Here is a 24,129-nt window from a genome sequence, read left to right as displayed (position 1 = left end):
TACTTTTTAAATAATCTCAGAGAAAAAATTCGATTTCTTTTAATAAGTGATCGTAGCGACTGCAGTGTGGAACACCGTCCGTCTTGTTGAAAATAGAAGTTGTAACGCCTGCCCATAAGAAGGGTCAGTTTTTACAATTCAACAATTTTTTAAACGTTCAGCAACTTGTATTGGTGTATATCGACTCATAGATATACTACTACTGAGTGACGTATTATTATTGTGTTTACCTGTCAACATTAGATTCAAAATGGTGGAGTTATTCAATGAAACAGGAAACATAAAATTCCACCATAAACTTACATTAATCAATTTAAATTTGATTCCACATTCAATTTATGCGTCATTTATTCATAAATAACGAGATTAAAACCTCTAACTAAATCAATTTATTTCTATAACTTCACAATGTATAAAATATTCTTAAATCTTAAATAAAAAACTTAAACTAATATATTATTATAATTAATTTATCTATTCCGTAATCAGTTCGTCTTTTGAGATGTGAATAGGATTTGTAAATTCGATGTGATCATTCGATAAGGAGTCATCTGAAAATAAATCAAAATTATGAAAATGTTCAATTCATCAAAATCAAATCAACGCTCACCGTCTAGACTCCGTGATTCATTATTAAGACTATTTATAATACTATTTAAAAAGTCCTGTGTCAGCAATTCTGTTATTTGAACAGGTGCGGAGCTAATAAGGCTTTTGCTATCTTGAACTTCTTTATGGGTGAACGTTAAGTCACGTTTACTTCTGAATAGAGCCAGACTTATATGTGATTGAGTAGATGCTATGTTATTTGCGCCAAATTGTAAGCACTTTCCATTGACGCAATATCGTTCATCTGACGGAGAGCATTTTGTTCCCAGTGGAAAATGTCCATAGTTTCCATTGACTATGTAGAACCGATGTGGCAGGTTTTCATCTTGACATGCAACACGACAACTTCGATCCGGGTCGTAGACACTCGGCGAGATCTGCATACCGTATCCCGATAAACCTCTAACCTTACGTGAGTATCGTCCGCAGGTTGACTCTGCGAATTCAGTGGTGGATTGCAGACGATCACAAGGCTAAATTGGTTGAAAAGTTGAAACACTGGTTGTATATTATAAGTTTCCATTCTATTTACCTTGACTTTGTGAGAGCAGAGCTGAATGCTGCTAGCCCTTGTTTTTCTCGATGTTATAACTTGGACTCCTTTAGACTTTTCCATGCAACTTGAGTGACATCCGGACTTGACTTCCCACTCGCTTTCTTGAGGATCTTTCTCATTCAAACTCATTGGATACTTCCACTGATTCTGATACGAATCGGACTTCCATTTTGGACGAGAAGTTTGGAAATTCCTACCTACGACTTCTAAATATACATAGATTAAAAATAGTTGTCAAAATTGTCAGAAATTGAAATATTATTGAAATACCAACCATTTTCATATTTATTCCGCTCAGGAACTGGGGCTCCTGAATTTGTTTTAAAAGATCGCCTTTCCCCTGAACGTTTATAAACGTTGTTTAAATTCTTAGACTCCTCCTCGTTCATTCTCGGATGTTGTGGACAAAAATAAGGATCCATTTTGAAATAATTTTTAGTTGAGTTATCGCACGAAAATCTCTCGCAACGACCATCAATGCAAAATGACGTGTCATCGAAATTGAATTCTTTTGAACGACATGTCGTGCCATGAGGGTAGATCCAATTTCGAGATTTTGTACCATTTGATTTTGTCTTACAGAAAACCTTGCATGATTCCTCTGTTAAAAACAAATATTGTTAATTAAGATATAATGTGTAAAACATGTCGTTTTTAAGAATTTTAACAAATTACCTGCATTACCGACGATTTGTATACCTTCTCCAGTAAGATCGGAGTCGAATTTTTGTGCTCTCTCGCAGATATTTGTAGCAAATTCTTCAATAGTCATCTTGGGAATGGTAAGACACTGTTTAGCAATGCAAGACTCAAACTTCTTATCTCGACCTTGACAACGACGTCTATTGAAGAATAACAATGATTTCAACTTACGTTCCTGAGAGCGAGGGTAATAAAGTTCTTACCTATGATCCAAGCACCTCCTCACATAGGTTTTCAGTCCAGTACTTCCCTCTCTCAGACGACCGGATGCACCATACAAACATCCAGAATCACAGTCACTAGCATCACCCCATTCACTCCAAGTAGGCGGCTGTTGAGGCATTTTTTATTTGGAATAAGTAAACATTTTAAATATTATTTTACATACTTTGGTGAAATAGCTATTATATCCCTGATTCAAACGGTCAGACTTCTCATCATTTTCCAATAAGTTCATCTTTTCATTTGATTTAATCGGATTACTTTGCCTAGGTGAAGAATATGATTCCATAACAGTGGCTTTCATGGAACAAACTCCACTGCGGCATCGCTATGAAGTGAAGAAAATAAGTCGGTAAAACAGTTTTGCATGATAACTACCACAAAAGACTTTAAACGAACCATCATTTCACCACATGAAGTGCCCTCCAAGGCAGGATGTGATGTCCAAGTGTACCGATCCCTTTGGCAGTGTAGATCTCGACAGACATCGGAGATAATTTGGTTAGGTGATCGTACACTATCCCTTCCATATTTCAGCATGCATTGTTGATCTGCATCGAATCGTTCCCCAGGCAGTATACCTTCAGCAGCATGATCATATTTTACACTGACTTGACCATGATCAAATAAACATTTCGACTGACCTGATCTGATGATGCAACATAAGGTAAGAAAATTAAATTCTACTTTAACTTGATACTATGTTGAAGAACTTACTCAAGGAATGTATTTAGGTATGTTCTACTGCATTTTGACCAAGTGATCTTGCCACTGCCTAAGGTAGGTGACATTAAGTACAAACTTGGATCACAGCTGTTTTCATTTGTATCATGACGCATTCCTAGACTAAGTTTATAAATTTTACGTTAATTTCAACTTTTTTTTTTTAAATGGTTATAAAACTCACTTGTGTCCAATTTCATGAGCTACTACAAAAACGCTCTCAAAGTGTTTTCCCTCATTTATTGTGCAGGATGATGTGGTGGTGCACATTCCTGCAACTGGGGCCAGGCCAACAACTTGGTTACTCACCTTTCCATTTTTACCAATGACGTATAAATCGAGACCTAAGCGTTGAAGCAATTACAGAAAGTAAAAGGGTTAAGACATCTATTTGATAACCTCTTAACTACAAATACTCCCTCTTCAGGGAAACATACAACCAATTGAAAAATTTAAAATTGACATAATATTCAACCTGTGGCAATTCACAATAACTTATAAAGCTTTAAGTGAACTTACCTGTCAATATCACGGCGTGATCGTAATGAAGTGGATCAACATCTGAAGGTGGATTAAAATTACGCTGCCACATGCAAAAATTATTCAAATAAGTATCTATATCACTCGATTGTCTGAGATCCTTCGGATGTGGGTGCAAGATCTCCAGACGTTTCAACACGAAATTGATTCGATGTCCCAGCGATGGGTGATTGTAGAGCAATTGGACCCCGTTTATCATTGCCAGCACAAAGCGTACCAACTGACTTTCGGTATTTCTTGGAAAGTTCTTGGCCATGTGCTTGAAGAGATCTCGATCGACAAAGATCGCTGTTTCTACATAAAGCACCTGCGGAATTTTCCATGGCTGCCGTCCTATGTGCCGCCGCCGCCGACGACGTCGTCTTCGCTTACGATTACCCTTTGGAAATCTATTATTTTGATTACGTCCTCTCTTGCTGTGATGATGGACAGAACTCTGCTCCTCGTCGTGTGCTGAAGCTTCAAATGAATCTTTATGCGGTTCAAAATGAATACCTTCGGCGAGATCAATATCTGAATGTAGTCCACCATTGAACTCGACAATAACATGGCTACCGGTACCAAATCGTTCAGGCAATGGATGTACAATGTGATGGGTAGAATTGTGATACACTATTCCACGCTAAAGTATACACGAAATATAATATGGCATTGAATTAACCAAGCGAAACAGATGGAGTTGTACTTATAAGTACATAGGTACATTTGTTCGACTTACCAAGCTAGAATCATCACAAAGGTCAAGTGCTGAATTTGCGTTCCGATAAAAACATCTTTCATAGTTCACAGCCAATTTATGCGAATTTTCAATGAACTGTGAAGTGTTTGCAGTCCGTCTGATAAAAATGAATGCATCGTCGACTAACTTCTCGGCCTGCTGGAGCTTCAGGTCAACCAGTTTACCATTATCTGTGGAATAATGTAAGCGTAGCAAATTGGATAAGATGCAAATAAGATTACGGTCCACTTGAAAATGTAATGCTAAATGCTGCTGCAGCTACAGTGGATGTTAAAAACATGAATTCAATTTGTGTATTATTCATACACAAGAATACAAATTGTTTTGCTTGGTTTAGTTTTTAGTTCAGAAGTTTAATATTTCACGCCAATAGTGAATACACTAAAATATCTTTGATTGTTTTATTTTTAGACGTGTTCACATCTTCTGAGGAGACTTAAACTGCTGTCTATTAAATGCATTTCTTTTCGATGAGGTAATAAAGAAAAGAAAGTGCGATCATGAAATATCTAATTGAGTCGCCTCAAAATAGTATATGAAATGTCAAAATAAGTCACTAATGAGTGTAATGTGAAGACCGCCTTAAGTCATAGTTATGCAATAAGCTGTCAAACTGTACTTTTTTGACTTGGTTACTAAAAGAGAAAGGAAATTAATCATGAAATGTCGAAATGATTCACCAAATGAGTCTAATGTGAACACCACCTTAAGTCATAGTTATGCAATAAGCTGTCAAACTGTATTTCTTTCGATTTGATAACTAAGAAGAGAAAGGAAATCGATCATGAAATGTCAAAATGATTCACCAATGAGCGTATTGTGAACTCCGCCTCAGTTCATATTCATGCACTGAGCTGTCAATTTCATATTGAGCTAAACAATCATAGTTCTTTATAGCAACTCATCAGAGTAATCTATGGGTGGTATTATGCTTTGTAGTCTAATCAAACCCTTATTAAAAACGTCATATTTTTGACATTGACTGTAGTGAATAATATCTAATATGTTTATAAAGTAGAAAATCAATTGCCTATCCTATCCGCATATATGAACTCACCTTGAATCTGTAGGGAGATATCTTTTTCACTTTGGGCAGATCGTTTATGGCGCTGCTGGTCACGACGTTCGATTTGAACCAGTTTGACTTCTCCTTCTGCAAAAAAATAAGAAAAGAATTAAATCTATAAAATGAATACGTATATGCAAAGTTAACTGAAGGGGGTGATAGAAATTGAGCATTAAAGTGCAGTAAGCATCTGAAGCATGAGGAAGACATTACACAGATTGTTAAATGAGCAAATTGCATTGCACCACTTGAATGACGTTGTCTGCACGCAGTAGTCCGTCCTCCACAGTGAATGTTATTCACTTTTCAATTGTTTGTAGTATAAGAACATGTTGCTATAAAATGCTGCTATCACGAAATTGAACTCTTCTTATGGACCGGACAGTCTAACTACAATCATTCTGCGTGGGATTTGTATGTTAATACAATGAAAATGGTCAAAATAAAAACAGCTATAAAAATGTATTCGTTTTTGTTTTGTTTTAAGATGATGATTCTTGACTTAACGAAGTGTGGTAAAGTATAGTTAATTCGTTCAGTAATGTGAATATTTTCTGTTTGCATGAGCTTCAGTCACTGTGGCGAATGCGCAATTTATTGGTAAAAATATCGCAAGCAAATTAAAGCATTATAGATGTGGTGTTGGTTGGTTTTAAGTTTTTTGTTTTGTTTCCACGCTTACTTGGAGTTGATGGTTTAATTAACAAATAAAGCAGTGTTACACAAAAAATCTTGTATTCAAATTTTCACAACAAATTAAACAGCTTACACCTATAACTCCTCAGTGGAAATGTTAATTTGATTTATTACCGAATTTGGAGAATAAATTAAAGAAGAACATAAATAGTTTATTTTAATTATTACAAAAATTAATCATTCATGAACAACTTTCATTTTTATGTAAGAGACTATAGGAAAACTTAACGAAACATTGTGACAGGACCAGATTAAGGTTAGTATTTTAAAATAACCTTAGAAAAACTATATTTAATAACAACCATTGTGACAAGGTAAGAGTCAGAAGAAAACTGCATCCAATCTTAATAAGTTAATAAAGCCAAGTACAGACTATACTTTAAAGTCAACTGCAACGGTCTGTACTTAGCTTAAGTATAAGTGAACATAATAATGGTGTCACATTGCCAGATAGAATTTTTTAAATTAGTAAAAAAATAAACTTACTTTGTCCGGACTTTCCAAAAATCAATTCCTTCTCATGTTCTTCCAAATGGTTGTGCAACGAGTTTGCGTCTATCTGTAAGAAAAATTAGAAGAAAAACAAAACTTTTTTAATGTAAATCTCATGAAAATACAAATATTAGATAAGAAATGGAATTGAATCTATTTAGTTGATTCTCTGAACCGTTTCGGAATATGTTTACTTAGATTTAAAAGAAGAAAATAACTTTCACTTTTGAATGAATATGAAAAGCTTTCAAAGAGGCAAAAGATAATCAATTTGTATAATGTACTAAGCAATGCAAAAACATTCATAGTTTGACACATAAACTGACGATAATAGACTCAAATAAAATCTCTGTCAAAGATAATTATGCACATATTTTTGACAGTTGCAAGACCAAGTCTTTAGAATTGGCCAAGTTCAATTATAATAAGTATATACGCAAGCTCTCTTAAATATAACATAGGTACTTATTTTTCGCACCCATATTCGTCTATCGTCTGTAGCCAGCGGAGCATGGAGCTACCATTCAGTGGCAATGCGTGTATTTTTTTGTATACGGTTTGAAAGGTAAAAATTAAACGCCTCTAATAGCTGCCCCCAAAACTATAAAAATGTTATAGTACTTGTAGCGCCGCCGCCGCCACCGGGCGATTTAAGTTGCAAAGCCTATCATAATCAACAGAAGTGACTCGCCCGATGGCAGGTGTTTGGGGGTGTGGAACCATTTCGTCCCAGTGAAATTATTCCAATTACGATTGCGTGACATAGTACCCATGAATACCTAAACGTACGTTTCTATAAAACCAGATGAGTTGAATATGAAGAGGTACAAAAGCTTCCCGACCACTGATGCGTTTATCTGTTTATGATTAGAAGTGGATCTCGGTCTCGGGCTTGGTTTGTTCGTTGGGAACAGAAAAATAAAAATTGTCCGGGTGTAACGCTCTTTTGTTTGTGCGAATATGTAGTTGATTTTATTGTGACTGCGAGTTTTAATGGTTTTTATTTTATTTATGTAGTTTTTGCGGATTTCTATATGGTTCTTGGATTTAAAATTTTAAAACCGCTCAAAGGTCAACGTTTTGTTTGTTTGTTGGTCAATTTGTTGCGGTGAGGGTTTTTTTTAGATTAGTTTTAGGGAAACAATTATTTCAAAAATGATGTGATGGCAACCTTGGTAAGATGGGTATAGTGTATAGAGCAATTTACTGTCAATTATGGTGATATTGTCATTCGGAATTGATTGCTAGAAGGTAAGTTTTAAGGTCATTATTATAACAGTTAATAAGTTAATATAAGCCGTGGTTCTTTTAAAATAAAGTGTGACGCGTCATCATCACACTTACTCAAAATCTGTAAAAGTTCTAATCAAAAACACTCAAGGGCATTTTTGGTTCTTATTACCTGCCTTTTATTATCCCCAATAACTCAAATACTGGTAGCTTACCCAGCGGAAATAAAAAGTATATTAAAAATATTATAAAGCTATCTCTTTTTGCTTGTAGTACCCGTGGCGTCTACATACGTCACGCCAGTAGTCTTGGGTTCAATCCCTACCTGTACCATCCAAAGCCTTTTTTGGCGAGGAATTGACGAAACTTCCAAAAGTTATTCCTGTCATATCATAACTTGCTTACTCAAGTTAAAGGTTCGGAATCAGCTAAAAAACTGTAGGTCCCTTCCATTCCTGACACACAAAGATATGGTTGAGAGTTATAATTCAACAGGCCCTGATTCTCTAAGAGCTCTTCTTCAAATATAGCTCACACTACCTTATCATTTATAAAGCAAACTATCTCGGGATACAGACCAGGATCTCAAATTGATTTTTGTTGTTGTATTAATAACAACTTAAGCATATTATTGTAGAAGAACTACATAATAGAATTCAACAGAAAGATCAGAAGGGAAAGTTTAAAGATTAATGTCAGTTCAGGTTAAGATCGTTTACATGCGTTAGTTATTAAGCATCTTTAAATACAATCTCCTGATTTAGATCTGTAATATATCCTATCCTTTTTGTAGTAAGCTGTGAAAAAAGTCAAATTAGACACTTCATAACTCATAATGTAAAACCATAAAAGTTTGAACCATTGTCTTTAGTCTATGTTTCCTTTATGATTTAAAATCTAACCTAAAATTCGGTAATTTATAGTCTCTGAATGTTTTCATTTGATTCCAAACGCGTGCTTTTACCTGATCTATGACATAATGTGCGGTATAATGTTTATTCGTAACAATAACACAATAACAGTTGTAAGTCGTTATAATTATTTAAATTAGTTCAAATTAATGCCAAACGCATTTCCACTAAACACAATCACTTAACGCTTGGTCACGGTTCTTGCAAAGACATTTATATAAAATTTACCCACGCTGGCGCTGGTGCTGCCTCTATACCATTTAGTAGAGTGCAATATACTTCATTATGCCTTCCTACACCATCATCAAAAGAAGTAGTCAAAGTCCGAGAAGAGAAGAAATTATATAATACCAAAATGATGGGGGAATAGATTGTGCATTGGCAAGCTGAAACTAAAGCTTCTATTTATTCTCACTTGTTAACCATTCTATATAGTTAAAACTATTTCTTTTGTTTTATAAGGTGGCTTTCGTTTTTGTTGTGGCTACTTTAATGAGTGCATTTGAATTATTGTTTCCGAGTGAAACCACTCTCTAACTGTCACTTTCAATTTCCATCATGGTTTTAATTTTATCTTTCGTGAGAAGATATGGAGTAGACAATGAGGCGCCTGTGTATAAATCTTCAGGTTTGTGGGGGAAATGATCAAAACATTAACGCATAATGGAAAACATTTAGTTGTCTTACAGTTCATTAAATAATAGTTTTTGTTAGGTAGGTGAATTATAACGTAAGCTTAGTAGAATGGGCCGCTTTCATTGATTATTTTGTCGGTAAGGTAGTTAGTATTTCTTTGTCCTGTGTTAAAATTGGCTAAGCTAATATGCGACAAATGTCAATAAATAACGAACAGGCGGATATGTATAATGTGGCAGCTGACAGCAACTTGTTATAGCGACATTAAAACCAACACAAATGTTCCTTACAAAATCGACGTTTTGTTCCAATGTGAATAGAGTTATAAGACGTTTACAAATAATATGATACATTGTTTTCTCGGTTTTCTTTTTTTTCCATTGAAACAAACATTCTTGTGATCAAAAAGTTTCTGGTCCTTTGATTTACGTATCTTTTTTGTAGCCTTGCATTACCGATGTTTTGACAGTTCACATTGGAAATTGTTTTATATATAATGAATCGCTTTACATAGAAGTGTGAAAACCTTATGTCAAAACTGTCAAAATCAAATGTTTTTCTAAATGAAAAGTGACAGGTTCAGCCAATATAAGAGGCTTCATTCGCAGTCAACTGCTAGTTTGCTCTTTAAGTATCATAAATTTCAAACTCAGAACTTCATTAAACTCTAACTTTAGTTGATGGTGTAAAAATTACGAAAAACATTTTTGTTCACAAAATACTCCATTGACAAGCTGAAAGTCCAACACGACTTGTTTTTTTTATTGTAAAGAAATATTACACATGTATTCCATTTCAAATTTGACTAGGAAATTTGAAATGAAAAAAGATGATAAGCTGTCATTTTGACATATGTAAGTGCACTTGAATTAATAGTAATGGAGATTTTTCTTAACTTACTTTCTCGTCAACTTTCTAAGTTATTATTGGGCAGGTTCAGGCAACATAAGGGACTTCATTTGCAGTCAACTTCATTCTTTGAACGTAAATTTTGACCAGGGCAACTAGTTAGTTTTTCAAGTGTCATGGATTTTATATTAAGAACTTTACTTCGTAAACCTTTCTTTAAGTTCATAGTACAAAAGGTACCAAACAAATTATTGTCTGCACAACACTCCTCAGGAAAGCTACAAGTCCATCACGATATGTATTTTGTACTGTAAATAAATATTTCTTATTTCTTTTCCAAATTGTCAAGGAAACCTTTTACACAAAGCAATACATGAAGCTGTGCAGAAAATAAATAAATCATAGAATAATAAAGTTCAGTTTTCAGTTAAATGAAAAAAACATGATGAACTGTCGTTTTAATAGAAGTAGACTTCACTTTAAAGTTAGGGAGATTTTTCTTGACTAATTTCCAGTAGTACCCGTAGCGTGATGGTTGCAAGGGGTCTTGGGTTCAATCCCTGCCTGTGCCACCTTACTTTTTCCACGGGTACTGCCTCTTGCGAGGAATTGACAAAACCTCCAAGAGTAATTCTTGTCATGAAAAAGTGCTTTCTCAAATTAGCCGTTCAGATTCGGTACATAAACTGTAGGTCTCGCACACAGAAATTGTTGACAGTTGTAAGTCACTAGACCCTGTTTCTTCATGAACTGTTGCGCCACCTATTTTATTTATTTATAATTTTTAACTTTCAAATCAACTTTCCATTAAAGTTGCCCACTGGATGGTACATTTTTTACAGCTGGCAAATTAGGTACTAGAAACTTGCCTTACCTTCAATTCCCTTAAGTCATCTGAACCTTTCGAATGTATACTTAAAATTTTGATTTGGAATTCTAGATTTTATTTTTCACATCACAGGTGGTCAAGTTCTTAACCTTAATAAAATTTAAGTTAATTTACATATTGCTTACCTCAAGTCACGCAATTACCTATGACTTTGAATGTGCTACAAAATGTACATTCTTATTTATAAATAACATAAAAAGTGCATTACATAAATTAAGCAAGATTGGATGTTTGCTTTAGTTTAATTCATAAATATACCTTTCATTATGAAAATTATCTAATCCATGGCATGACATGACAACATAACTGTCATACCTATAGATATATTGACAGATAGAAATATGTCAATATGTCATTAGCCATTGAAGTTTTCAATGAACTTCAAATAACAAATGTCCATACTTTGTACATTTTCTCAATGCAACTCTAGCTCTTAAGGTTTTATATCTTGCAGACAATATGATGCAATTTAATTCATAAGAATGTGATATCTTAATAAAACATGTGAGGTATAATAAACGAATAAAACTTGTGTTCATTATTTCATTTCATTCAACATTTCAAATATTTTTATCAATCAATTTTTTAAAGTATGAATTTATAATATTATAAGTTCGAGTGTCGAGTATAATAATTAATCTAGATATTCAAATGTCTGGTCTCGCGGGTTCTTTTTCAATTATATGGAAAAACAAAACATAATTTGAACACCCACAATTTTCTAATTTCTCAGAACAATTTTTGTTGTTTTTAATTTATTTGAATTAGGTATTGTTATAAAGGCATCTTCAAAGTATTCGTTAAAAAAATATTTAAAATAAACAATTTTTTGATTTTAAACAAAAGAATGTTGTGTACATAAGAAGCAGGCGTTAGCTATAAGTATAAGAACAAAGTATTTTTAAGTTAACAAGAGTTCAAAAATAATTATGATGTAACCTACTCTAGAAACACATTTTCCTTTGATTTTCTTCTATCCAAAAATAATAAGCAAGAACGTTGAACCTCTGTGTTCAAACGAAAAAAAAGCAAGAACTTGGAACCTATTTCTGCACTTTATATTTTAGTTGCTTAGAAGATATATGGCAAGAGTAAATATACATAGTGTCAGGTTATAAGCATTGTTAATCAAGCGTTTCCTAGTTATAAAACTGAAAGTCATCAAAAATAATGCTATTAAAAGGTCATTTATACGAGTACAGCTGTCTTTTGAAATTCGATGCAAACATTTAACACAGCATGTTAATTCCTCTTCTGTTTATAAAATTCGAATATGATATATTTCCTTATACAAACATATACATATATAAGTAGTATTTTTTTAATTCAACACATTTTTTTATAATTATTATGATTCATAATGCTTTACTTTAAATTAGTTTTTCTTTCTAAAAATTGTTTCGTTTAATATAAGATAAATTACACTTATAAGTTTAATAATTTTTTTGATTTGGATACAATTTATTTTATGATTTATACAAATGCCAGATCAGTCAGTGCTTTGACAAAGCTGCTATTGAGCTTAAACAATGACATCTGACAGTTTTTAACGTCATCTGATAACAGCTGAGAATGACTTTTGTAATAATTGCCTTACTTGAAAATTAATTTAGACCAAGCCTAAGGCAGCTGAAGTTAGTTTTTCAGGTGTCATATACAAAATATTATTTTCCACCAAAAAAAATGCTCACATAATTTACAACTTCATTATTTTATATTGTAGTGAAATAGTACTTGTTCCTTTTCCAATTTGACAAGAAATGTTTTTATACAAGACCTTAGAGGAAACCTGAAAATCCCAGATCAAAGGATCAGTTATAGCTATCAATGGATTTCATCATTAAAAAAAGAGGCTGGGATGCGACCCACACTGATAACTTCCCATCCCGTCTGTCATTTGTCTTGCTTAAAAGTTTGTCCATATGTACTCGTATCAATTTTTACCAAATTTGAGTACTATTTTTTTTTGATTTTATTTTTAATGAAAAAAAGGGGCTGTTGGATTTTTGTATAAAAATTACTGAATATCGAAAACAATATTTTCTGTGAAATAAAATAAGTTTGAAGCCAATATTTCAAATTTTTGAAAAGATATTTGAGTCGAAAATCATTTTTTACCAACTTTTGTTAAATTTTTGTTAAGTTTTTAATTGTTTGTACAAAAACTGTATATTCGATTTTTTTTTTTAAATTTTATTGAATTTTAACAACAATATTTTTTGAAAGTAGTACCCGTAGCATGATGGTTAGTGCGTTGGACTGCCATGCAAGGGGTCTTGGGTTCAATCCCTGCCTGTGCAACCTTAATTAAAAAAAAATAATTTTCGCGGGTACTGCCTCTTGCGAGGAATTGACAAATCCTTCAAGAGTAATTCTTGTCATGAAAAAGTGCTTTCTCAAACTAGCCGTTCGGATTCGGCCCAAAATTGTAGGTCCCTTCCATTCCTGACAACAGTACTCGCACACAGGAATGGTTGAGAGTTGTAAGTCACTAGGCCCTGGTTCACAACGGACTGTTGCGCCACCCCATTTGATTTTGATTTTTTGAAAGATAAAAGTAGTTTAAAGCCAATATCTACAATTTTTGAAAAGATATTTGAGTTGAAAATCAATTTTTACCAAATTTTATACATTTTTTTTTTAGGTTTTTATTTTTTGTAAGAAAACTGTCAATTCGATTTTTTTCAAACTTTAATTGTATGTTGGCAACAAGATTTTTTGAAAAATAAAAGTAAATTAAAGCCAATATTTCAAAGTTTTGAAAAGATATTCGAGTCGAAAATCAATTTTTACCAACTTTTATAAATTTTTTTTTAGGTTTTTATTTTTTGTAAGAAAACTGTGAATTCAATTTTTTTCAAACTTTAACTGAATGTTGACAACAATATTTTTTGAAAGATTAAAGTAAATCAAAGCCAATATCTCAAAGTTTTGAAAAGATATTTGAGTCGAAAATCAATTTTTACCAACTTTTATTAATTTTTTTTTTAGGTTTTTATTTTTTGTAAGAAAACCGTGAATTCAATTTTTTTCAAACCTTAACTGAATGTTGACAACAATATTTTTTGAAAGATTAAAGTAAATCAAAGCCAATATCTCAAAGTTTTGAAAAGATATTTGAGTCGAAAATCAATTTTTACCAACTTTTATTAATTTTTTTTAGGTTTTTATTTTTTGTAAAAAAACTGTCAATTCGATTTTTCTCAAAAATGTTTAAAATGTTGAAAACAATATTCCTCATAAGATAAAATAAGTTTGAATCCTAAATTTCAAGTTTTTGAAAAGATATTTGAATCGATATTCAATTTTTAATAACTTTGGGTAATGTTTTTTTTTAGATTTTTATTTTTTATAAAAAAAACTGTCAATTAGATTTTTCTCAAAATTTTATCAGATATCAAAAACATTATTATTCGTTGCACAAAATTGTTTTGAAGATGAAATCATATTTCAGTCGTAAAATTTTGGAGGTGACAATTTTTTTTTTTTCAGTTTTATTGATTTATAAAAAAAACTGTTATATTGATTTTTTTCAAAAAATATACTTGTTTGGTATCACGTTACAACATATTATATTAAATTTAATTCAAGTCTCTACCGTTTTTGGTTCGTAAGATATTTAGGGTTAACCAAAATTTTCACCTTTTTTTCAAACTGCTATGGTAAAAAAACCACCCACGCAATTTTCTTGAGAGCTATTTCTGCATCTTTCTGCCTTTTTATCTGTATAACAAAATTTATTTGAAATCGATATCTCTTCTGGTTCTTGAGCTATGGACGACGAAAGAAACGTCGCGAACGTACGGACGTACGGACGTACGGACGTACAGACGTACGGACGTACGAACGTACGTACACACGCACGCACAGACATCTTTCTAAAAATCTTTTATTGCCACTCTAGGGACCTTGAAACGTCGAGAAATTTCAAAATTTTCAATTTGACAAATCGGACCCATTACAATAACTTCCTATGGGAAGTTAACTAGTCATTGGGATTTTTTTGACAGGTCTTTTATAGCGATTGATCATTAAAAATATCTGTCAATAACAAAAAATCCTGAATGAAATCCACCGTCAAATTTTTACTGACAGAAATCTGTCATTGGAATTGTGTGAAATTGGAACAACAACCAGTGGAACGAATTATTTCACTTTCAAACATAACATAAATAACTGCTCAAATAAATTTTTCTTTTTGTAATTTCGGATCGATTAATATATAATTTTCATTTCTAATAAAAATCTTTTCAAATATATTTCGGATTGATTTCAATGATGCATAACAGGCCCCTAAAGAAGTTTGAAAAAATGTGACCAGTTGATATTTTGAAACAAGTCCCTTATTTTTTCTGAACCTGTCCAATGTATTAAACATGACATCTGTCTTTTCTTTTTTTCGAACATTTGTTAACTATTGTTGTTATGTATTTGATAAAAATAGGAATCATTGACTGCGTTCAATCTCAGACAGATAGGGAATCCGGATAACTTTTGGTTAGTGTTTTACGTTTACATTAACAGCTGATCAAACACAGCTGAGATTCCAAAAAAAGACATAAAAGGTATCCAAGAATTTCTCCGGTATGAAGGTATCTGACAGAACAGCTGATTCAACACATGGTTAAATTGCAAGACACTTGAAAAATGATTTCAGTTCTTTGTATTTGTTGTTAAACAAAAAGATACAAAATAAAAGTTGAAATTGTATTTGAGGATGTTTTGTTAACATAATAGACGAAGGAGAAGCTATTTGCCTCCGAATATTAAATAGTAATTATGATCTATTTTGACTTAGAAGCTTAAATGTTTCTTTGCTTTTTGTGAACAGCTAAAAGTTGTTAAATACAGCTATCAAACTCATTTGACAAGGTATCTAAGAATCCACCTTTCCAAATTACCCTATCCAACACGAGATTAAACGCATCCATTTGGGAACGACAAATTTTAACCTGTCAAAATACTAATGTCAAAAATAAAAAAAAGAAATATTTGTATGACTCCCAATCGCAAAATAAATAAGAAAAGAAAAAAAAAGAATTAAAGCTGCTCTTAGCTTCTTTGACAATTTTATTAAAAATTGAGGAGATAAATAGTATGGTAAAAAATTTCCTTAATCAAATATTTAGTTTTCTTAACAAAAGGATGTATAGCAAAGAAAAGTATTATAATGAAAATAATTTAATTCAAATTTTAAATTCATTGTTTTTTTTTCCGTGCCTAAAAAATAATTGCTTGTTTTAAGCAAATCATTTGCTTTGACAATTCAATACTTTTAACTCAGCTCCCGATCAGCGTTGGGTTTCTCTTCTGCAATGAGTTTAATTTTAATTTGTTAAAAAATAAATACAAATTAGGTCGCGCAACAGTCGGTTGAGAACTAAGGTGTACAACTCTCAACCATTCCTGTGTACGAGTAGTTTTTTTTAGGGTTGAAGCCGAATCAGAACGGCTAATTTGAGAAAGCACTTTTCATTACAAGAATTGTACTTGGAGGATTTGTCAATTTCCCACGGTTACGTCTTTTGTTACAAATTGTATTAATCTTAACGTTTATAGACCATAGGTATAAATATTTGGGAAAAGAACAGATCTCTCCTCTGAAAATGTCAAACGTCATCTTAAAATAAAGATCGTGGCCTAGTTTTCACAAAAAGACTGCGTAAAAGCTCGTGTTCAAAACGTTAACAACGTCTATTTTATATAAAACTCCTTAAAATTGAATTTAAAGTAACATCTTTAATTTGTTGTTCTACCAAAAGAACTATAAACATTTTCAATAAATTTCCATGTTTTTTTTTTAAATTTAACCAAATATTGAATCAGCTGTTCTGTCAGATAGCCCAGCTGTTTTGGATATGTTAGTCACGCAAAATACTATTAAAAAAGTATTCGAATACCATTTATCTGAGATTGAGTGCAGCCAAAAGTTTAAATACTGACAGATTTGACAACCTGCTGTAATCCAGCCCTAGGACTGAAACGTTATACATTTCAACCATTTTTCTCAAGAACAGCTGATTGGATCAATTTTAAAGAACCACATGTGCATATCTTTCATAAGTCTTTTTTGAGACTTGCAAACTACAAGCTCTTTTCTGTAGAACATGAAATGTTAACACTTGCATCCACCACCATATTCCTCTCATTTCAACACCCACTACAATATTGCTTCTACATATTTTTATCATGCACTGCAAGAATTTTACCCATGCAACAATAATGACAGCTCTTACCCAATCTTACGGGTGTTTTCCCACCAGTGGTCGCTCTTAAAAAAATACAAAAACACCAACTACAAAAAAGTATTTTAATCCAATCAAATGACGATCATAATTAGTCATTGTTTTGCCAAGTAGCATGTTGCTGGGCTTACACACAAATTCGGCTCATTATGTTTCATTATATGATGTGTGTTCGAATTTCAAAAACAAAACATCACGCGATACGGAGTTTCGTACACGAGTCGTATACTTTACCTCCTACAATGAGAACCTATTTCTTTTCACTGATTTTGCATTATTTTACACACACCGTTGGCCGTTGTGTATGCAAAAATAATTTTTGATGACAGTCAAAATATAAGACAGGTTAGGTTGGGATATAATGGCAACCTTTCACGCCACTTTCGGTGTTCTGAAAGCGGCTCAGGTTCTATTATTATGGGGGTCTAGAATAGGGTATAATGGATTGATAAAGTAATTAATCATAATTATGGTGACCATGATCTTTGCCTTTATACGAAAGAGTTTGAGATCAAGGTCTAAGCACTCAATAAGCAGAAAGCAGTTAATGGGAGCTATGGGGGTCAAGCACCCTCTATATTCTATAGAATTTTAAGAGCCGGCAAAAAAGCTCGGTAGCAATGAACCACAAAGTAGAAAAATTTTTAAAATTGTTCTTAACAAAATGACAGGCGAGTTTTGGCTCACAATTGTTTTAAAATTTGTAAATGTTTATAAAGGGTATTTGTTTTGAGCTAAACTAGAAGTTTCGATGATTTTTTCAAGATTCAAGATTTGTTTATTGAACTTTTATATATATACAATTGGATAGTCTTAAGATTAAATATATACATAGTCTTAGAATAAAATAGATTGTTGGCACAAAGGGGGCCTAACTTTATATATTGGCTTAAGCTTAAATTTAAATATTGTGGTATTCTAAAAATAAAAGTCCGTTGACTTGGTTATCCTCGAGGTGTTCTTTCCCGGTTGTCATTTGTTGGATTTGAAAGTTGTTGTCTATGGTGTGACAATTCAGGACGTCAAAGTGTCCTGACATTGGGCAGGTTCAGGCGACATAAGGGACTTGAAAGTAAGGCAAGTTTCTAGTATCTGATTGGCCAGCTGCCAAAAAATGCGTTCCAATTAAGGCAACTTTATTGGAAAGTGGTTGGAAAGTAAGTCAAGAAAAATCTCCCTAACTATCAAGTCAAGTCAACTTATTTCAAAATGACAACTGATAATGTTCTTTCATTCAAGTGAAAGCTGAGCTTTACTACTCTATAATCTATTTATTTTTTGCACAATTCCATTTTAATGTTTTCTGTAAAAGTGTTTCTTCTCAATTTAAAAAAGAAAAAAGGATTATTTCTCTACAATACAAAAGACAAATCGTAATCAACTTGTAGCTTGTCTGAGGAGTGTTCTTCAGCCAAAAATGAGTTTGGTAGTTCTTGTACTATGAACTTAAAGTACAAATTAAGGAGTACAAATTTGTGAAGTAAAGTTCTAAATTTGAAATTCATGACACTTGGAAAACTAACTAGTTGCCTTGGTCAAAATTTACGTTCAAGGAATGAAGTTGACTGCAAATGAAGTTCCTTATGTTGCCTGAACCTGTCCATTTATCTTCAGGTAGGTTTGAAAACATATCATAAATTGCTTAATGCTAGAACAACGCTTTCAAATTATTGTCGAAAATTACTTATTTACTTTCAAAAACCTGTTTGCAAAATTTATTGAGTACTTCGTCGATTTTACGGAGTTTAATGATAAAATTTATTTTGAGTTAAATTGCTTCATCAATAAGCAAAATTATGAAACATAGAGCAAAGAAATTATTAAGGCTTTTGTCATGGAGCGAAGAAAATCCTCAGGCTTTTAAAGAATGTTTGGTGAGGCATCATCGGTCCATTTTAAATAACAATAACACTCGATTTAACTTAATCGAGAGTATTGTTGTTATGGTGGAAGACTGAATTTCTGTTCCAAAAAGTAAACAGGGTTGGAATCGGCTAAAGTGAAAATTGACCATCACTTTCCGTGTAAAATGATTTAACTCAATTCGATTGAACAGTTTCAGATTAGAATTGTCAAAAACCATTCTTGTCATGGTGACATTTTAAATGATTTGAAATGTTCCAGTCATTTGTTGTGTAGTTCTATTCAAAGTAAACATTTTGTTTGAAAATGTCAATGAATATCACAATTTTGTTGTGACAGCTTTTTAAGTATCAATTTGATTATCACTTTACGTAGATAAAATTCGTTAATTTTGATTGTCATTTATCAAAAATGATTGCCGATTCCATCCCAGATAAAAACATTGATGGCATTTGGTTCCAACAAGACGCGCTTAAGCATCAATTTATTGAAAACTTATTTTCTAACTCTTGATAACTATTTACGGGGAAATGTTAACTCGTTGGATTACGCCTACAGACCAGCATCTCTTTTAACCTAGCAAACCAGTATTCAAGCAAGGTTTATTGATTAAATGGACTGTAACTCGTAGCCCCAAGGACAATAGCTGGAAATTTTATTTAAAAAAATAAATGCCATGAAATTATCTACCAGAGTATAATAATACAAAATTAATTCCTACAATATTTCTGTGTTGTAATATTATGGTTTAAAGTTACCATGTTTTAAAAAAAACACTCTATATTGTTAAATTATGTTAAAAGTAATTTTACGTTAAATTAAGTTCTTAAGTTTTTTATAAATTTGAGTTGGATTTCAATCAAATCAAAATGGATGATGTTTGAAGAATAATTGGCCAGTTTATGTTTTATAGATTTCTGTGAATTTTTTCCGTAAGATTGACACATAGGAGAAGGAAATAAATACAAAAGCCACTATTAGTTCACACCTAGCAAACTAAATTCTTGTAGCTTTTTCATCTGTTCTATTCTACTGGTCTCTTTCCGAGTGGAGGCAAAACTGCATTTGTCCAGCCTTTCCCTATGAAAGGCGAATCCTCCTCCCCCTCAAACTATCGTCCAATTGCACTTACGTCCCTTCTTTCCAAGGTCATGGAAACGCTGATCAATTTTCAGCTTAAGAAATATCTTGAAGAACGGAAGCTTGTTAATGACCGGCAGTATGGCTTTCGTGTCAATAGGTCCACATTTAATCTCATGGTTTATCTCACCGAACAGTGGAACAAATCTTTACATCATTTTGGAGAGAGTAAGATTATTGCACTTGATATTTCAAAGGCATTTGATAGAGTTTGGCACCAAGCTCCTTTATCGAAAATCCGTGCTTTTGGTATTGATGAATCTCTTCTTTGTTGGGTTAGAAATTACCTTCCGGACCGTTCAATTCAAGATGTATTGGACGGGTTTTAATTCTGGTATGCACAAAATAAACGCTGGTGTGCCCCAGGGCACCGTTTTGTGTCCGACTCTTTTCCTTATATTCGTAAATATACTTTTGTCTGAAACTTCTAACCTACTACAATGTTTCGCTGATGACAGTACCCTCTGCTTTTCATATTCGTTTTTAGATTCCCATCCTTGTTCTTTGGATATTGACTATCAACGACAGCGAATGATAAGTTCATTAAATTCTGATCTTGACAGCATTGTTCAATGGAGATTCAAAAACCGTGTAGAATTTAATGCTTCGAAAACACAATGCTGTCTACTGTCGCAAAAGCGTAACCCTCCTCCAATGCCACTATCCATGAGTGGTACTTGCATCGAGGAGATTGAACAACTAACAGTCCTAGGTATGTGCATCACAAACCACTTGTTGTGGAGTGATTACATATTTAACATCGCCAAAAATGTTGCTCAGTGTTTAGGTTTTCTCCGACTATGCAAGAAGTTTTTTACCCCTTCTGATCTGTCTAAAATTTACAAAGCTTTTATTCTTCCAAAACTTGAGTAAAACTCTCATATTTGGACTGGTGCCTCAATAACGTACTTGAGTCTTCTGGATAGAATTGAAAAAAGAGTTCTAAACATGATTGGAGATCGTTCTCTTACCAAGACATTTGCTTCTCTTGAACACCGCCGGAAGTTCTCATGCCTATCATTGTTTTTTCGTTACTTTTATAAAAACAATGCTGTATTGAAATAGCCAGTTGCATTCTTCCCCTTAGACAATTCAACAGTAATACCCGTACTGCTAGAAATGCCCATCAGTTTACCCTAGATCCCAATTTTGGACATACTGTTAAGTACAGAGATTCTTTCTTTAGTGGAATGCTTTACCAAGCTCAATATTTCCCACTCAGCCATTCAAACCCAGTGTGCATCGGTTTCTCCTTTCTAATCCTACCCTAACTTCTTAATTACTCGCAATGTGTCTAATCATTATAAGGGTTTTCATAACCCTTTAAGTGCGCGCATAAAATATAAAAAAAGGGAATACTTTAGAAATTTAATGTTCTAAGTTCTATTCTCAATGCTTTGATAGCAAAAACGAAAAATTTGTATCGAAAAATATAATTTTCGAGAATATGTCACCAAGATAATAGAAATATAAACTGACCAAATAAATTGTTTGACAAGTAAAATCCAATTTTGAAAAACAAAAATAAGAACTAAAATATCTCCTAGACTAATTCTGTCGTAAAACTAATTATTTTTTTAATTTAAAGTCTTTTACTTCAATCCCCGAAGACAGCTAGTTTATGATATGAAGTAAAGTGCAACTCAAATGGGAATTTTATTTATTTATGAAACAAATATATTTGTCCTAAAATCTCAAATGAATGACATGAAAATGCGGAAAAGAATGTCCATTTACATACATCCATTAAGTAAGTCAGTTTTCGTACACAGAACATCCATACAATTCAAGACTTCTAACATCTCTAGTCGACACCTTACATTTTAAAAATAGCTATAATGCAGTGTCTTCTTTGTTTATGAGCTTCCAAAAACAAAAGTTTCAAAATAAAATATCTACTCATGCATAGATACATGTAGACCGAAACAATATTTATTAATTTTAGACAAATATTATCTGACAAATCAAAATTTCCGTCATTGTTACTGTTGGTGTTGATGTATGCAAAAATGTAATTTTCCACAAATTGTCTGGCTTTTGTGAATTACCCAATTTATTTATAACAAAAACTGTTGTATAAGCAACAAAATTAAAATATATTGTGCAACATAAAATATTACCTTAACTCCATTCAAGTGAACATAGTTCTTCCGCTTCACACTGATGTGCAGACAATTGACGTAGATGCTCAAGACTCCAAGCAGCAGTAGAAATCCAAAAATTATACTAAATGAGAACATCGCATCAACCAAAAGACACTTAACTACGCGTCGTTTATCATTCAGCTACATACAACAAAAACAAATTCACACTCCACGCAACACTTTTTCTTAAACAACTTTCCTCAATTCAAATCACATTATAATCTATTTTATTATATTCGAATCAAATTGCACCAAATCTTTATTAATTAGCACCGATTTTCGAACAAAATTATACAACATTTTTGGCAGAATGTTAAAGTTTTCATTGATGAATTCCTTAAATCTCGAAAATGTAGTTTTTGATTGAAATTGAAATGCGAAAAGAAAAACACAAATATTTAGCAACAATGTTGCTAACGGATCAAGACGCAGAAAACAATTATTTGTTTTATGCACTAATTAATTGGTAATTGTTGATTTTTCTTGATTCATTAGGAGAAACCTCTTAAAGTCTTTGTCTTAACTTGGCTTATAGCTTGTCGGTAATTTCTGTGCACTAAATGTCATGCTTCAAATGCAATTGGTATCTTTGGAGCTTGGGGTTTATGATGGTTTAAATAATGTTGGTATGAAACACAATGTAAGTGATGTCTTGAGCGTAAACATTTCTGAGGCTAATTTAAAGTTCATAAACAGCAAACAAACGAAAAATATAACTACATATTAAAACACTGAAGCAAAAATAATATTTTCTTTTTTTTTTAATTTATGTTATGCCAAAACCTCTCAACCGAAACACTATGTTGTTTTATGGTTTAAAGCTTAGAATTTTTATCTTCAAAAAGTCCACTTAATAATACAAAATATAAAAAGCTGCCATTCTTAAAATTCAAACTTGGGAATAATTAAATTTTTATTTTGAATTTAAAAATGTTGTTATTAAGATACGAGATATACAAAAGGAGGTGTTCTTTTTTAGCAAAATTTGTAATTAATAATTTTTATATCAAAAAACACTTCTGAACACAACGGTGGTTCAAGCACGAATGAAAAGTATTCTGCTCGGTTTGGGTATGAAAATGGAAATCCATTTTCCCATTTTCATTTACTGCGAGCGTAACCGACCGTAGGGTGGCAGGTAATGCGACTGGGAAGCGACTCATCATCATGATGATCCAGTAACAGTAATAGAGATTGTGTGCTGTGCTTTGATGAAATGGCAAAAATCTAATTGAATTCGCTATAAATTAAATAGTGTTTATTTTCATTGTTCTTTTGTTGTTGTTTGTTTTGTATAAAAGATAGAATTAAAGGTACATTTGTAGCTGCATTTGTTGCATGGGCTTCTAATGAGCGATGAGATGGGTAAAGAACTTATCATGTGGATACAGTTAAAGGCATTTAAGGTGGATAAAAGCTTTAAAGAAATCGGTACTTATGTTGATAAAGTATAAAAGCATTTAGGGAAAAGATAATTTTCGAAATTTGTCTGTAATTTTGAGGTAATCCCACATGAAAAACGATATTTAAAAATGTCATCCATGAACTTTTATTGTTCTAGAGATACTTTTTGTATTTCACTTTATCATTTCTTCAAAACAAATACAGTGGTGTTCAGTGCGTAAACAGAGATACTTATTTTTGGTATTTGAAAATGGAATCAGAATGTTGAGCAGTAATCTCGACAAAGTAGATTTTGAACTGGAGTGTATATTATATATTTGGGAGCGTGTTTTTTTTAATAATTTACAGGCACTCAAGGGGCTTTAGTACCCTTTATATGTTTATATTTAAACACAGTGCGAGCATTAGGAAAATAGGAAGGGATTTAAAAGGAGATACCGGTGCACATTGGTCTTAAAGTTCTGAACATCAAA

At 32.5% G+C, this 24,129-nt stretch overlaps 1 protein-coding gene across 1 annotated transcript; it reads right to left on the bottom strand.

Annotated features, from left to right (window-relative positions):
- Positions 1–366: 366 nt before the first annotated feature.
- Positions 367–23,374, bottom strand: LOC129951464 (A disintegrin and metalloproteinase with thrombospondin motifs adt-1). Its single transcript, XM_056063613.1, has 15 exons — positions 22,229–23,374; positions 6,340–6,412; positions 5,149–5,244; positions 4,071–4,261; positions 3,332–3,974; positions 2,997–3,156; positions 2,807–2,935; positions 2,489–2,738; positions 2,256–2,417; positions 2,071–2,198; positions 1,841–2,007; positions 1,440–1,766; positions 1,142–1,371; positions 611–1,082; positions 367–551 (listed from the first exon to the last, which is right to left on the bottom strand). Exons 1-15 carry the CDS (start codon positions 22,346–22,348, stop codon positions 475–477), a joined length of 3,225 nt encoding a protein of 1,074 aa, XP_055919588.1. The 5' UTR covers positions 22,349–23,374; the 3' UTR covers positions 367–474.
- Between the last annotated feature and the right edge of the window lie 755 nt (positions 23,375–24,129).

This window comes from Eupeodes corollae, chromosome 3 (assembly GCF_945859685.1).
Source record: "Eupeodes corollae chromosome 3, idEupCoro1.1, whole genome shotgun sequence".
NCBI lineage: Eukaryota > Metazoa > Arthropoda > Insecta > Diptera > Syrphidae > Eupeodes > Eupeodes corollae.
Note: the sequence above shows the minus strand (reverse complement) of the source record. Positions and strands in the feature narration are given on the sequence as shown.